The sequence below is a fragment of the Solenopsis invicta genome, chromosome 6, assembly GCF_016802725.1.
Source record: "Solenopsis invicta isolate M01_SB chromosome 6, UNIL_Sinv_3.0, whole genome shotgun sequence".
NCBI classification, from domain to species: Eukaryota; Metazoa; Arthropoda; class Insecta; order Hymenoptera; family Formicidae; genus Solenopsis; species Solenopsis invicta.
The window spans coordinates 5,986,933-6,003,824 of NC_052669.1; the positions used below are offsets into that span (position 1 = coordinate 5,986,933).

General features: G+C 41.1%; 1 protein-coding gene across 9 annotated transcripts in view; it reads left to right on the forward strand.

The window, feature by feature from the left end:
* LOC105200931 (tyrosine-protein phosphatase Lar) overlaps positions 1 to 16,892 on the forward strand; it is a 225,861-nt gene that overhangs the window by 183,801 nt on the left and 25,168 nt on the right. For all 9 annotated transcript variants that reach the window (XM_026135377.2, XM_026135373.2, XM_026135374.2 and 6 more), the window contains one exon: positions 1,044 to 1,226. In XM_026135377.2, the coding sequence (XP_025991162.1) occupies positions 1,044 to 1,226 (183 nt within the window). The remainder of the gene's footprint in view (positions 1 to 1,043; positions 1,227 to 16,892) is intronic.

A 16,892-nucleotide genomic window follows, 5' to 3' on the forward strand; every position in this document is an offset into this window, starting at 1 on the left:
ATTATGTAAAAAGAAATAAAAATTCCAAACGAGAATCACGCGATTTGTTTCATCTTTTTGGCAGATTCTTTCAAAAGATCTCCGCACGGTATATTGAATTCTGTGATTCCAATCCTGATCGCATCGGCATTCCCGCGCATCTATCCATATCAGCGGGCTGCCTTCCGAGGGACGGAAGATCTGTTTTCCGCGATGGGAAATGGGAATGGCCTGGCCGACCAGTTCCAGTGGCTTTTCCTAACTTTCGATCCCGCGAGACCAGTCGCCGGATGCCCGTCTACGATCCGCAGAGGGCTATTCGGATCTACTCTACGACACGTCCGATATATAATTGACGACCCGCGAAGTTTGCCTCGTATCAATGTAAAAGACGTGTACACGTCGAATATTTTGACGTTCTCCCGCCACGCGCGATATTTCCGACTAGATATTATTTCCGTACAACTAATCCATGTGTACTTTCACCCCCCCCCGCCCCTCGTTATATATCATTATTTGATTATTCTAATATCTAAGATCATACATCTTGTAGATGAATAACGGATGAAGCAGTCAAAAAATTTTGATCGATTATACTCGGTTTGCGCAAACACGCCTGCACGTATAAAAGCTCGAACAAATACAATTAAGCTCATGCGAGCATGTAAGAGCTCAATGAACTCGTTGAACTCGCGCTTTATCTTAAGATATCAAAAATCATATTATCTCGCTTTCAGGAAAAATTAATACGGCGATCTTCCGGAGCGACAAGCTCATAAAATTAATATAACGAACAATATGTGCTTATATTAAAATATTCAACGGATTATCTTATCTAAAATATCACGTTTCTGATCAATTGCACCGCATACGTTGCCTTATTACGATTATCATATATTATTCGTTCTAAGAGATGCATTAATTAATTTCTCTTGCTTTTCTCCCAATGTGTTTTAATTAAATGTATTTAATATTACGCATATTTACCGCATAATGTATCGATTGCTTGAGACTTTGAAGCGCTCCTACAATGGCTAACGATGCCTCTCTCTTTGCGATTACAGCGGATAATCTACCCATGGGTTTCCCGATGATCACTCAAGCGCCGACGACGAAAGTAGTCGAGATGGGCCACAACGCGGTCCTTCTTTGCACCGCGGTCGGATCCCCGACGCCCATCATCTCCTGGGTGCGAGATATGCTGCCTATCGACACGTCAAATCCACGATACACGGTTCTGGATTCCGGTAAGTAACCGCACCGTCTGTCTGTCAATCACCGCGATCGGGCTTTACATCGTGCGCTCGTTCGTCGTCGAGACGTCGTCGTCGTCGCGTCGTTACGCGACGCGTGTCGCCGAAGGCTCGAGCCGATTATAGAATGCGGCTTTAATGTAAAAAAGTACCGCCGCCGCGTAAAATAAACGACGTTATCGCGGCGCGCAACGAACGTTGCACTTTATTCGCGAGACGGGAAGTAGGCCGATAAAGGCGGAAGTCTAGGGGAGCGCGCGGGGAGAGGGGAGGGGGAGGAGAGAAATATGGGGTGTGTGAGCGATCGAACGATGACAAAGGCTATGAAAGATAGAAAGATTAAGGGTGTTTGGCGGGTACACAGGTAGGGTAACAATGGGGGCGCCCCATCGGCGGCGGGCGGCGCGCGACCAGTGGCGCATGTCATATCTCGTTGAGTGCCCGGGTGCGTAAGTCACTGTCAACTCGCGGCGGCGTTGATCGAGTGGTCACGCGATACGCGAACATCCAGCACATCCATCTCGTTTGCCGAGAGCACACCTGGCCCTCCCTCCCCCTCGCAGAGCTCGCTAGCACTCACCGTGAAGCGCTCGCTTCGTAGCCCCCCCGCGCGTTCATAGCCACGACCGGGTTGACTATCGTAAACCGGTATTACCTTGCACGCGCTTAACGATCCCGACTTCGGGCGCTCCTGCATCGTCTTTCGATTTTGACGACGGCGCCGATAAAAAGTTCGTAAAAGTTTCACCGGGATATCGTATTCGCCGAACCTTTGACGATACAGTCTCATTTCGAGTTGCACTTTGCGCGATATGGCCGCGGGGATTACGATAATGTCGGGTAATAATCAGGCATACGGGATGAGGGAATCGGCTTGTATTGTACGCAGCCTTATATTATTGACGTTACGTTTCTTCGTCATTATTTATAATTCAGAAAGCACCGCCAGTGCGCGACGGTACGTTTGCGTGTCCGACCGGCGCTTCGCTGTGACTACTGACACATTTGACAGGTACACGCGCTACTTTCGAGATCTGCATACGAGCGTTAATCTAAAGATCACTTTGTAAGCATAACTTTTCATGACAATTCACTACAAATGTCCGTTTGCGTTTTGATAAAAGTTCCCGATTACGATCTATCTAAATACGGTGTTCGTTAATTCAGAAATGACATTTGCCTGACTCATAAACATGCGCCGTCTACTGGCGTTCTAAAAACACGGACGTACTATTTTTCAACTCTACCACAATCTATGCGTGGAACGCTAGAAACTGGAATGCTATGCAAACTCGTAGCAATCTGCCGTAAATTCTAAATAAAATGTTCTGATTAAATGTAAATCCGCTTTAAATCGCATATCTAAAGGGACTTGCCGTTTATCGTGACCGTCTTCCCGCATATATTTTTCTTCGCAGTCAAATCTAATTGAGCAGGGAGAACGTTCTCGATCGTCGCATCATTGCTAAGCGGAAACTGCTTGCGAAATATATTATATAACATCCCCCCGGGGGGAGCCGAGACGTCGAACGATAAGGCGAGGCGAACGAATAATTTTCAGCACGCGTTGCGGAGTTTCGTTAAAGCGCGATGCTTCCCATTATCTTTACCTTCGCCGTTAGTAGGTATACGGGGGATCCAGTAGCGCGCGCCTGCACGCGCGTATACATACGCACGTGTATGCGAATGCGTTTGTATAACGCTCATTTTGTTTTTATCGTGCGACGGCAGCGGCGGCGGCGGTGGCGGCGGTGGCGGTATCATTATCGAGCGGCACGTCACGTAATACCAGCGTGCACTTCCCCGGACTATCTTTACGGTGCCCACCGCAGTTTGCCGCGACGTGAAAAGTGTACATTAGATGCGGCGCGGCGGTGCCGTATATGCAACGCGTGTACACGTCGCGCGACACACACACGCAACGTCGCGCGGCGTGCACGTGTCTCGCGCGTGTGCGCGTCACTTATTATAGATACGTTTGCATACCCTACTGACGGCATCCGCATGCATCTCGGGGGCGGTGTACGAACGAGCAGCCGTCGATGCGGGGGCGATGCGGGGGCGATGCGGGGGCGATGCGGCCAATCTTGCTAGAAATCGCCATAAAGAAACGCCGCAGAGGAGAAAAACTCGTTCGACGGGCGAGACGCGTTCGGCCGGAAACGCGGCTAGCACGGGTGCACCGGTCCATCTCGCCAAGTAAAGCCGCCGGCTCCGAAAATCGCGGGACGCGATCGAGAATAGGAATCTAAATGAGATCCATCTCGAATGACTCGGCCCGATTCCTCTACCCCCGGTCGTTTCCACGATCGATAGCCGCGATAATGAAGTGTACCGGACGTTTATGTAAATTCGTGCGGCATCGAGGCGGGCCGTTACGCGGCTATTATTATTGTAATTAGATGGGAGGAATAACGGTGTGTATTTTTAGTGTTTTTGCAACACGAGGGAAAGTTTGCCCATTATCGCAGTTACGATTCAAACGACGATAATACTGTGTCCTTAATGATGGCAAACAATAAAATGTCAATGCATTTGTTTAGAATACAGTGCAAATTCTGTCGAAATTTCATTAACAGTTTCCGTTACTGCTTATCGGCAGTGTCCGTGATAGCGGCGATAAGAATATTTTAGTTTAAAGAAAAAAATTAGAGGAAAAAAAACGAATTTCTGTAATTTATTTAAATATTTAACACACTAATTGGCTCATCGTAATATTATACAGTAAGCAATGATTAAATTGCGTTCAGTAATTAATATTAGAGCCAATACTCTCTTCTCCTGTACAATTAAAATAGAGAACGAAATAATAAGGGATCCAAGTTCAAACTTTAGCGAAAAGTTAACGCTTTTCGCAACAGATTTTTCACTTTTTCCAGCGTGAGAGAATCTTAAAAGATGCTATTTAGCGTCAGTAATATTATGACTGATAGTCAATTTAATTCTGTGATATAACTTTTCTAATTCAATTTAAAATCGAAAATAACGGTGTACAGTTTGAATAAATTAAAAATTGCATATAAAATCACGGAAGAACATATTTTATTTTAGCATCAAGAGCTTGCTATGACCCGTTTATGGGTCTTTCTCGCTTCTAATTGTAACTTACGTTCGCACTGATTAAAGTGATTTTTGCCTTCGCACGTTAATCACACGGCATGCATTCAATTACGTCGCTCAGCATGCGCAAATTAAATTTGCCGATGCAAGCTATACGGTTACGGCTCTTTGTCATCGTGTGACTTTTTATCGAATGGGGGTAACGGTGCCATTGTCGGTCGTAAGATCGAGTTAAGTGTAATTTAACGGAGAGGGGTTGACAACCCCTAGCGCTGGATGAGAGGCGACCCCCGGAGTCGCATCAGTCACTCGCTCGCACCCTTAACGTTATTCGCGTGTCTTCGCAACTTCGTATCCCTGAGTCGATGGCGCGCACCCCCTCGCGATATGCTACCGCTGCGCAGTCTCGCGTTATACGCACGTCCCATAAAATATACGCCTTAATGTATCGCAAAAAGTACATCACGAGTCGATGTACTTTCTGGATATAGCGGCGCACCAAGTTCCGCGCGAGGGAAATGGATGGACGAGAAATAAGGAGGAAGGAGCGCGTCGGGGGAAGAAAAGGGGCGGGCGAGAACGAGGGGTGGCTGGGGAGTAGGCGAGCGGGAGAGCTGAGAGACGCGGCCGACCGGGGCGAAACGAGAGTTTTCATAAATTCCATCCCCGCGCTGACAAGCATTTTTCTCGTAAATCTTACCTGTCCTCGAACTCGTTAAGCGAAAGCTCGCGCGAAAATTGTACGCGCGCGCGCGCCGTTCGTATCTTTCGCACGGAACTGTTAACGCGTTTGCGGAACACCGCGCGATAGATTGCGCCCGCGTTCGGGAATTTTTTGGGGACTGATGATGCATTCTTGCCAGAGTTTTTCATCGTTTCGCTATGTTTTATCTCGAAACAAGAACTGGATGCCGCCAAATATCAGAGAGCGACGCCAAAAATAACATACGCCATCGATCGTTGCACTCGACACATCGTGTTTTTCCAGAATAAAACACAAACTTCTCGATGTACGCAATCCATTTTCCAAAGCTTATTCCGTAATTAAAGGAAAAAAACAAAAAAAAGTATTATTATTAACAAAAGATCTTTACACATTGGGCGTATCGCGATAATATCTGAACGCAAATAAAATGTGTCTGATGTGAACATTTTTATCAAAGAACTACTCTAAAAATCATTCAAATACCGAAAATTAAATATTATATAAAGATATTGATATGCTCTCTCTTTGAAGAAAAAAAAAGTCCAAATATTTAAAAGCAAATATTACTCGTGACGTTTTCTCTTCGATATTCATTAGTTCTAAAAAAAGTTGTTTGTGACGAAATATATTGTGCATTTCTATAAAATATATCTCTTATTTCTCCCATTTCTAAATATATTTCTTATTATATCTATATTTTTTTTCTTATTAATTGGTTTATTCGTTAGGAATAAAATATTTTCTCATATTTAAATAAGGATTTAACTCTGTGAAATTAACTTTATATTCCATAAATACATTTTTTAATATTTTTTCTCAGTGTATATAAACACATTTACTTTATTTTATATATTATTAGTTTATTTGGGGAAAAGTTCTCTCTCTTGAATGCGTACTAGTCTCTTAAAGCGTACCTATTTAATATTTTACATTTTCACTTCATATAAACAACATTTAATGATAAAAATAAGAAGTAAATAAATAAATAATATAAACAAAAATTTAACAAATTTTTTATTTTGTTTTGTTCATGCTATCAACATTTTCGAAAATCAAGTAAACATTTGATATAAATTTTTTATCATCTTATATAAATGATAATAACGTAATTATGCAATCTTATTTTGAATCGTTATACTTTTACAAAAGGAGATTTATTGTACAACATTTTACGTTTATTGTATATTTTACACATTTATAATTATTATAAATATTAAATCGATATTTTTATAAACTCTGTCAAGTTTCCTAAATCGTACCATCATAAATTTTACTATAAAGAAATGATACTAATAAGATTATGAAACGATAATAGTAAAACTAGTCACTATGAATAAAAATGTTTTAATTACAAAAATAAATTCAACTCAGTTTTATTTTAGTGTTCTTACTTTGTCATTATTATTTATTAATTATTGAATATTTGATCATTTTTTCGATAAATTATTAATAAAATAAAGATTACGTTTCTTGTATGATTTTTTAATTCCTTTAATAGTTCCTTGTATTTTTAATTACTTTAATTCATAAATTAGATATTTTAGAAAACAGTACAATTTAAGAGACCACAGGTACGCTTTAAGCGACCGGATTTTTTCTAAATCACACCTTTCACAGCGTGCTGCAGAAAAGCTTATAACAAATTAATTTGTTATTACTGAAAATTTAACATGTAATTATAGACGACGGAAATATCAAACTAAAATTTAGAATTTTGATTTGCACTCAAAATCAAGCATCAAATGCGAAATATAATGAAATATACAATAGCTTAAGTGGTATACATTTGGAAACTCTCCCCTAAATGCTTATAAAAACCATTATTGAAAAATTTGTAGTAACCATTTTATATATATATATATGTATATATATATTAATAAGATTTAGATTTTTATAACAGTGTTTCCTATATGGATATGTTTAATTCAATTTCGTTTAACAGACACAATCACGCGTACAAATTTTTGCCGAAAAAGAGATTCGGATTCGAAAGAAATGCAAAAAAAGTAGCGAATATATTACAAAGATGACTGATGAGAGACGATAGACGTTTTTCTCGCGCGCGGCGGTACATCCGCTTTCGCAACGGTTACATATAGAATTATGCGAAAATTGCGTGTGCATACATATTATTCAAACCTCGTAAATTAAATTTGCTAGGCGTTTCGCCTCTCGCGTTGTCGACGAGAATTAAGCCATTGCTAAAATTTTAACTCGCCGCACAATCTCCGGCCGGGGCTCGTGCGCGAGCGCGCCCGTGCCCCAGATACTCGTTATATACCATTGTTTGCGTTAATTTACGGGAATAGCTACATCCGCGATGTACATTAACGATATCAAAGCGTTCTTGCTTGTCATAGAGTAGCGCTTGAGACTACCAAACTGCTCCCTCACATTTTCACTGCGCGCGATTAAATTCCGCGAGATCTTCGCACTTGGCGCGTTAATACGTTTACAATCCGAGAACTGTAAAAACACGCGCTTTCCCAGCAGCATGTAACATCACGTACGTAATAGTAATAATTAATTTTTTTTCCTTTGAAAAATGATTAACGCGAACTATAATGAATCATATTAAGTCTCGGGGAATTCCGCTGCAAAAAGTTGTAACTTCTTTTACATTCGTAGAGGTTAAATAAATTTTAAACGTATTTCTCAAACTTGAGCTTCAAATAGTTAAAAAGCGTGGTTGAAAAAGAAGTGTTAATCCGTCGTATGAAATACAATTGCGTTACGACGTACGAGAAACGTGTGAAAAATGTTTGAGTAGCGCAGGATTATGAGGTTTGATGAAAAATTGTAAGAATTCCGCGTGGACACGCGAGAGCTCGCTCGACGCGAGCAACATGTGAGCAACATATTAAGCGCACGCTGTAAGCCCGCGCCGATAAGTCGCGCTCGTTCTCCCGGTGAACTCCGACGCGCGATTACGCGACGGCAAATTTAATTAGATACGCGGGCGCATAAGTTAAAGCAGTTTAACGTTTCATTTAACCTTCAGCGGGGCGCCTTGGTGAAAGGTTCGGCTTGGTGGCTCGGCGTAGCTCTTGAGGAAATCTCTCTCTTTCTCACGGCTGCTCGCGCGCGCGGCGTCGTCGCCGCCGCCGCCTCGTATAGGAGCGCGCAACGACGCGGGCAAAACTTAACACGGCGAATCGTTAAATTATATTTCGCAGTTCTCCGCTCGTAAAGCCGCGAACGAAGTGATGGTGCGCAACGGGGATGAGGTAAAAGCGGAGAGCGTCGGTTAGCGCTTCGTCAACACTCGTAAAATTTCCCGCGTTAAAGCCCCTGGAGCTTGATGAGCGAGAGCCGAACTTTGGAACAAGCGACGTAATATAGTAGAGCGACTTAACGGTGCCCTAACGGAAGACATTGCGTCGCGACGGGATGATCGTGGATGTCAGATTGTCTTGGAGATTAAAGAAAAGAAAAGAAATAGTAAAAAAGAAGAAGAAGAAGATTAGACTTCTAGACCTTCTCGGTGCCTGCGATGAAGTCGCGATAATAAATTGGAAGAAGTACCAGAGAGATAATAATCATTAAAAAAAAAAGAGAGAGAGATTTGTTCCATACATGTATAAAAGTTTCGATATCAAGTTTTATATGCTCATGAAATCGTTAATTCTTTTATGCTTTTCTTCATTTATTTTTTTAAAGTCGCTGAATGCATACCGGTTCTTTAAAGCGTACCTATTCAATAATTTACATTTTTACTCTATACAAGCAACATTTAGTGACAAAACTAACAAATAAGTAACGTAGATTAAACTTAGCAAAAATTTAACAAATTTCATTCTGTGCATGCTATCGGCATTTTAAAAAATCAGGTATAATTGATGTAAATTTGTCAGCTTATGTCAAAGATTAATTCAAGCCAGTTTTATTTCAGTATTCTTAAATTTTCATTATTATTATAATTTATTTATTATTGAATATCGCTATTGAATATTTGAATATCGCTATTGAATTATTAAATATCGCTTTTTCGATAAATTATTAAAATAAGAATTAGCTAATGGTTCCTTATATTTTTAATTAGTTTAAATAATAAATTTGATATTTTCGAAAATGGAGTACGATTTACGAGACCACAAGTATGCTTTAGGCGATCGGTTTTCATACCTTTCGCAGCATGTTACAGAGAAGCTTACAACAAATTAATTTGTTAATATTGAAAGGTTTAACACGTAATAATAGATGACTGAAACATTAAGCTAGAATTTCGAGCTTTGATTTACATTCAAAACAGCACCAAATGCGAAGTATTGTACAATAGAAAATAGCTCAAGTGATATGCATTTTGCAACTTTCCCTCATATGTCGTTTTCATTCATTATCACTCATAATTAAGGAGGCGAGGTCCAAAGAAGAGAAAGACTCGAGATCAGCCTTCTTTAAAATAAAGGACCCTTCGAGTTTCTCGACGAATAGTCCCCTAAACTCCGCGATTATTACCGTGATAATACAACGAAGTCCGGTTAATGTCCGCGGTGTTCTTATCGCAAACGCTTCATTTTTAACTCTCCACGCAATGTTTCCTGGGTGTAACCGTACCGTACCGCATTTTTACGACCACGCATAACCGCAGTACTCTTAATCATCGTGCTTGAAGTAAATCGACCGCGAGTCGAATTAATGCGAATCTCGCGTTTCATCGAAGTAATTGACGGAGAAGGAGAGGCGCACGTGCTTTTTGCGTAACGAACACGTGGCGACAAAATGTTCTCCAACCCATTAGTCTGAGTTAATAACGAAAAGAAACCAAGTTTGACGGAAACTACGCGACGAGCGTGAGCGCAATATTCTTTTCTCTTCATTTTTCTGCTTCTTCGTTTATCGCCTACATCTATTTTATCATACATCTGATGACTATCCGCTAATTACTACACAGTTTTGACATTTTAGAGTTCGCTATACTAATTCTTTGGAAGTTAATTACGGTGACCTCTCAACGCATATACAATAATTACAGTTTCGGATTATTGCAAATGTTACAATTATCCCGTGCTACAGTCGCTTACAAACTCCTCATGTTGCAGTTCATTACCTTTGATATCGCAGCATCGATTAACACAGTCGCGTCGCACGCGGCTCGATGTGGTACAATGGTCAACGGTGTTGTTAAATCGGTTCGCGCGATCAACCGCGGGAATTTATACTGTAAACAGCTCGATGTCGATTCTCGTGGGGCACTCTCCTCTCGTCGGTGTTTTGTACAAAATTTTGCGCAGCGAGAGCCGTCGACGAAAGGGAGTAACGAAGAGGGAGTTCGAAACAAACTCCAAGATAGAATGAACATTTCGAGCTTAACACTTATGCTGAAATTCCCGAATGTGCACTCCTTCTCAGCCGGTCCCTCAAGCCCGTCCCGTTCGTCCCTTTCGTTCCTTCGCGCTCGACTATAGCGAGACGAGCGCGTTCTCCACCTTTTTCACCGGCGTCTTTTCCATCGTCGCCGTGGCTCCCCCTGGAGAAGCTCTCCCGGGCCCATTAGACCACCCTTTACCCAGGGGGTTGACTTATGACACCGGCTACGCGAAGGGAGCTTGAGTGAGTTACTCTCTTTTCGCGGTGGGAGGAACCCGATGGTTGAGGTAGAACGGGCAAGAAGGGAGGATAAAGGAAAAAGAGCGGCGTTACCCGATATATCCTTGGAGAGAAGCGGATCCTCTCTCCGTTGTTTTTCGCTGTACAAAGACGAGCAAGGCGAGACGCGAGGGAGAAAAGAGAAAGAGAGAGAGAGAGAGAGAGCGTTCGTTATCTTAAATGACGCTTCGTCAAAAGACCCGGAGTACCATCCCTCCTCTCACAGCGACAACGAGATTCAACGGGGTTCCGATCGCGAAAACAATGTTCAAACAAAACTGGAACGGCGCCAAGAAATCCCAATTGCATGCGATAGGAAACTCGCGCGAGCAAGCGAGCGAACGAGAACCGTCGCCGCCTTTCCACTTTAATTAATCCGAATAGGCAGAACTCGGCACTAACCCCTAAATAACTGGCGCAAATTCGTTTCGTCGCTGTTATTCTGGTAAGGGCTCCGGCTGTTGTAACTGCACCTCGACGGTCGTCCAAAGCATTTCTCACTGCGTACCCTCTCGTACCCGCATAATACCGCCGATTGTCCTTATATTAGCACAACGCGTCGCTTTCGACGGTAATTTCCCATCTGTGCCTTTGATTCGGGATCGAATTCAGGCCGCGCTTACAATTGAGCTATGTCACTGGAAACTGTCTCTTAATGCAGTCGTGATCTCGAACCAGCATTGACGTACGACAACGTACTAACGATTCTGCAAGCTAAGCATAGGGGCGCGAGAGAACAAAAGAACCCCTTTTTCTTGTCTTTTTTTCTTTGGGTGTGCGTATGTGTGAGTGTGTGTGTGTGTGTGTGTGTGTGTGTGTATCTCTGAAACACAACTCGGAATCTAATAACTTTAAAAATTGAAATTTATTTGGAAAATGTGCAACAAATTGCTCTTTGAATTTCTCTTCTCGTGTATGTAACTTTTAAAAGTGTGCACTCGTGACTATTAAAGTTTTAAAAAAGGATAAGCTTTTAAAATAGTATTTGACGTTCGTTTTTAATATCTAGCCTTTTATGTCGGAGTTTTTCGCATTCGGGCTAAGAGAAAAATGAGAAATATTCACGACCATATTTTCAAACTCACTTTTCGACGATCGAAAACTATAAATCGTAAAATCGGAGATGTAAACTCTAACATAATTGAAACGAAATTCCGCGTTGAATACACACGTCGGGATTAAAAAGTGTCGCGGCAATGTACACGGCGGACGCATCGGAGGTATACGCAGCGTACACTTCGGAATGCTTTCGGTGTGTAAACATATTTCCTATTTGTATTCTATCCGGATGGAATCCCGTATGCACTGAGTCGTGCGCGGCGAATTCATCCCCGCTTCATCCTTCGATTTTACCTCGCGACGCATGCTATCCAAAAGTGGAGGATGAGGCGAAGAGACAGAACGACGCACTTCGTGCATTCGTGTCGTACATGCATGCATATACGCATGGATGTGTGTGTACGTGTATACGCGTATATGCGTCACATTTGCTCCCGTAATATTAAATGTAAGAGAGGATATTTCAATATTGGTCGGCAAACACACAAATAGCACGACCGTATACGCCCTTTCGCCTGCATCGTGTGCACATGTGCCGGTGCATATCCCCCACGCAATCGTCCGGGATCTCGCGGAAAGGCCTGAGAAAAATGCTGTCGCTGCGCCTACTGACAGGCGGGACGTGTCGCCCGAAGCTTTCGCGAGACACAAATACGATTTTCCGAAGTGTAAGGAAAATTCGACACTTTCCGTACATCCGACCGGCGCATCCGTCGATCGCGAAGCTTTGTCTGGATTGAATCAGTCGATTGGAAAACAATGTAAGAACACTTTTGTATTCTCGCATTCATTCATTTGTCCGTCTGCCTTTGTATTTCAATCTAAGACTATATATAGTGTTCCACATTTTATATAAAACAAACTGTTCGATTTAAATAATACGGTACAATTCTTTTCTTAAAATAGCGTCGTCATAAAAAGAATCTTGATTACAAAATAGAAATCTTATACTGTAGATGCACAGTTTATATATAGTGCCTTCGGATTTTGTCCTCTTTCTGTCTTACGAGATTAAAAAAATGAGAAATTATAAGTTTAGTATCCATTTAACGTTTACACTTATCTTAAACCTTTATTTGGCTGTCGATAATAGAATGAGATTGATTCCTCAATGAATTTGAAGCCGATTTTCTCTCGTCAAAAATCTGCTGTTGCTTCACCACGTACCAAAGTTCGTGGAAATCGTTAATTGTCACGGACTGGAAATATCGATCGACATAGCGCGCGAGAGGGCCGTGGTTATTTGCCTATTATTTTTATTCGGCCGCGTATCTCGTTGCGTATCCCGTGAATGTAAAAACAAAATGCATCACCAATAACTATTTAATAAAAACAAGGCATTACATCGTTGTCAAAATAAAAAAACATGGAAATAGAAACAGTTTTAATTTTATTTGCGGGAGGCACGGTATTAAAAATTGCGTTTGAATCGATACGATCCATCTCTTGTGTCCCTTGTGCATCGTAAAATGCGACCAAACTTAGACATTTACGCATGTATATTGCATCGACAAAAGAGCAGCGTGAAAATTTCCTCAAGATACACTATTTTAATGAAAAAGAGAGAGAGAGAGATATACTGTTATCTTCTTTTAGCGGAGTAAATCAAATTGGAGAAAACGATATACTTAAGTGAAACATACGATTAAACAAATTGACACGATATATTTATCGTAGTCTCAAATTTTAATACAATTAAAATCTAGGTTGAGCCAACGAACGGTATAATAGATCTTAATGTTTCATACGTGTGATTTTATATACACTTTTTAATTTTTCAAAACTTTCTTGAAAAACTACTCTTGAAGTTAGAATATTACTATATTAAATCAATTTAATAATATTAAATATTAATGCAACAAGCATTCCTCCGTTCCCCAAATACTAAAAAGAAAGTCACAGTTTTAAAAATTACATATCAAATCTAATATTAAGCAGTAACATAAAATATTGATCGTTCGTTGATCTTATGTAGATTTTAATTGTTTTATATAATTCACGGTTTTACATATATATTATTTATTTACTGAAATTTTAAATTGTACCATTCAAAAGCGCGAAAAGCCCAATGCGCATAAATATCTGATGTCGAGGAACGAATCATTTTTCACTGAAAAATTTTACGGCAGAAAGATAAAGATATCACACTATCTATTCTACTACCCATTTAAAATATTCCTGACTTCGGCTATCCGATCGATACGGTAAACTGGGATTATGAAAAGTTGAACAGGGTATTATATCGCTTTTAACGCAAATGTCTCTTCGTGTTCTCTGGCACAATATATGTCGATCATACTTAAAGCGACTCGCATGTGTGCCGATTATTTAAAATTTATTAGAAACAGTCAGCACGATGCATTGCCGTCATCTTGAGTCGGGTCCCACCACATGTTCGAGATTTAATTGTTCATCATCGCCGGTAACGCGTCCCTCTTCGCAGCCGCTATGAATATTTTAAGCGGCTGTTATGCCGCAGAATGTTATCGTTAAACCAATGATAATTCGCGCGTTCACCTGTTAATTCTGCATTGTTCTTTACGTCTCGCACGTATATGCGATAAAGCGAGAAGTTATGGCACCGACCAGACAATGGGACATTAAAACGAGCGTTAGTAAAACCCGTCAGCTGGAAAGAAAAGGATGTTAATTATTTTTAGTATTGACGCGCTCGCTCTCTGAAGAAATTTCCCATCTTAATGTAATTCAACGATACGTGCGCGTGCGCATAATAGTATGAGTGATTATTAAACTAAAATGTTTTAACATTTACTTAACATTTACATTTTTAAAGAAACAAAAACTTTATTCTTTAAAAATGTATTATGAATAATTAAATCTCTCTTTCTCTCTCTTCAAAGGATGAAACATAATGAAATTATATATTTCCCGAGTTGTGAAAAATAAATTCCAATAGACACGAAAGCTTGTCAGAAAATACCTTTGCAAATGATTGATACTAATATAAGTTGAAATAAAAAATAATTCGAAAGGATAAAAGACAATCAATTAACACATCCACGTACAGCAGCGTAACAAATTGCATATCCCATTTTGAATCTAACGAAAATAAAAAGTTGAATCTAAAAATCACGATGTATTCTTCATACATTTGTAGTTTGCATGAAAGAAAATTTTCCGGATGACGGATAGATAACGTGTTAGGTCATACTCTTCGTCGGGTATAACTTTTTCGCGTCGGTGCGCTAACAATGCGCACGTGATTCTATCGGGATAACAATACGACCGCGCGCGTTCCTTCCTGGTCGGCTTACGGGAAATTGTAGATGAGGCACGATTACGTATTCCGATCGTACGCGATATCAGTCCGCCTCGCTTCTCACTCGTGATGGAGTGTTTTCTACCCTCGACCCTTACTCTCTCTTCCGTTTCTTTCCCGTCTATCTACCAAATACTTTACCGAATTCTATCCTAGGCGAGTTCTTTCCTTACCAGGGCTATCTCGATAAATCGTAGTGCCTGGTGCGAAGTTAAAACGCTCACAGTCTATTCCTATTACAAATAAATTTTATACACCTTGTAAACTTTAGATGTTCTCAATTAAATAATAGTAGTTGTAACATTTTTTTTACAAATCCCCAATTAGAATGCAATGATCCTAGATGATGCTTTTTATTTTACTAAATCGGTAAAATCAAATTTTTAATAAAAAGTAAAAAGAAAGGATTGGAAATCGGTATATAATAAGAATCGAGGTTTTTAATTAAAAGCAAGAAAGACGAATTTTCAAAAGTCCTAATTACGTCACTGGTGTCTCTACGATCAGAGTTACGATCGTAATGCGGCTACTGAAAACCGCCGCGTATGACACGTGAACCCACTCGGATGGATAACGAATTCCGAAATCGGCAGCTGGCGAAAATTCGGCGGCCTGCGAAATTAACAGCCGCGCCGGGTCACACCGATAATTGCGGACTCCGTTTTAACCCGCGGGCCATAATAACCAAATGGAACCCTTTAACAGTTCGCGCACATGTTTCGTTCGTTCGTTCATTCGTTCGTTCGCTCGCAAGGGAAACAATGCACCAGGCCGCGCACGATATTTGTCTTCCGGGGGAAAAAATATCCGGAGTTTACTGTGAGTTTCGAGGTAAACCAATCCGCCCGTTCGTGTAGTCACGTTTTCGTCTCGATGCAACATGCCGTGATTCATGTACGTCAGAATACATCGTGCTCCGCGTATTTTGTTTCCGCAATAAACGTCGCGTATCTTATTATGCGACCAAAACGTCCTTCATAATTTATTTGCACTAGACGCCGCGCCGCTTATCTCACTCGCAATCATCCCCTAATTATAACCGTCATCATCGATAAAATGTCAGAAAGATTGAAAGCGAGCGATCGACCCCACAATGGCAGTCTACCTCCCCGTTCTACCGCCCCGGTTTTCGATTCCCGGTATTCGCCACTGTTTACTTTACGAATGGGCAGGGCGGCGGCTGCTTCGTGGGTGGAGAAGGTCACGGGGAGAGGGCTTGAATTATACCAGGCCGGTAGTGACGTCGACGAAGATAATCACACGCCTCGCAACGGCCAGTTCATCATCGCGGTATCGCGCTCCAAGGGAGCTGATGCATCGTGGAAAGCCCCGCACGAACCCCCTCCCTTAGCCAGACAGAAACCGGAATGTACGAGTCAAGGGAGGGTGAGAAAAGGCGAGGAGCAGGAAGGGTGAGGGAGAAAAGGGCGACACGAGGAGAGGAGGTCGACCTTTCCCAGCCCTACCGAGCTCAACGTCTCCGCAGGACGTGGTAGGAACTCTATTAGCGGTGGAAAAATGAAGTAAAAGACGCGACGAGAGGCAAAGAATGTAGACGTCCACTCAAACGTGGTTTCGTCGAGCTCGTTACCGCATACATATTACCATACCTTTAAATTTAATTGCACAAAACGGAGATTGCTCACAACGACGCGGTAAACTAAGGAACGTTTCCTTTCGTTGTTCATCCTCATATTACTTCTAATGATTTATAATAACTTTGTGCTACCAGATAAAAAAAAAATCTGGTCGTCCTACATTAATTAAGAATATCAAAGTTATTAAAAAAATGTATGATTAACGTAATAAAGTTCAGCATATAAATAGCTGTTTATAAATATCTAGATGTAGCATCAGAATAATTTCTCATATGTCGAGGTTGTTGTACATATGCGGCGTACACGTGCATGTGTACATGTAAAAGTGCTACTATAATTAGATGGGAATATATTTTTGATAGACAATA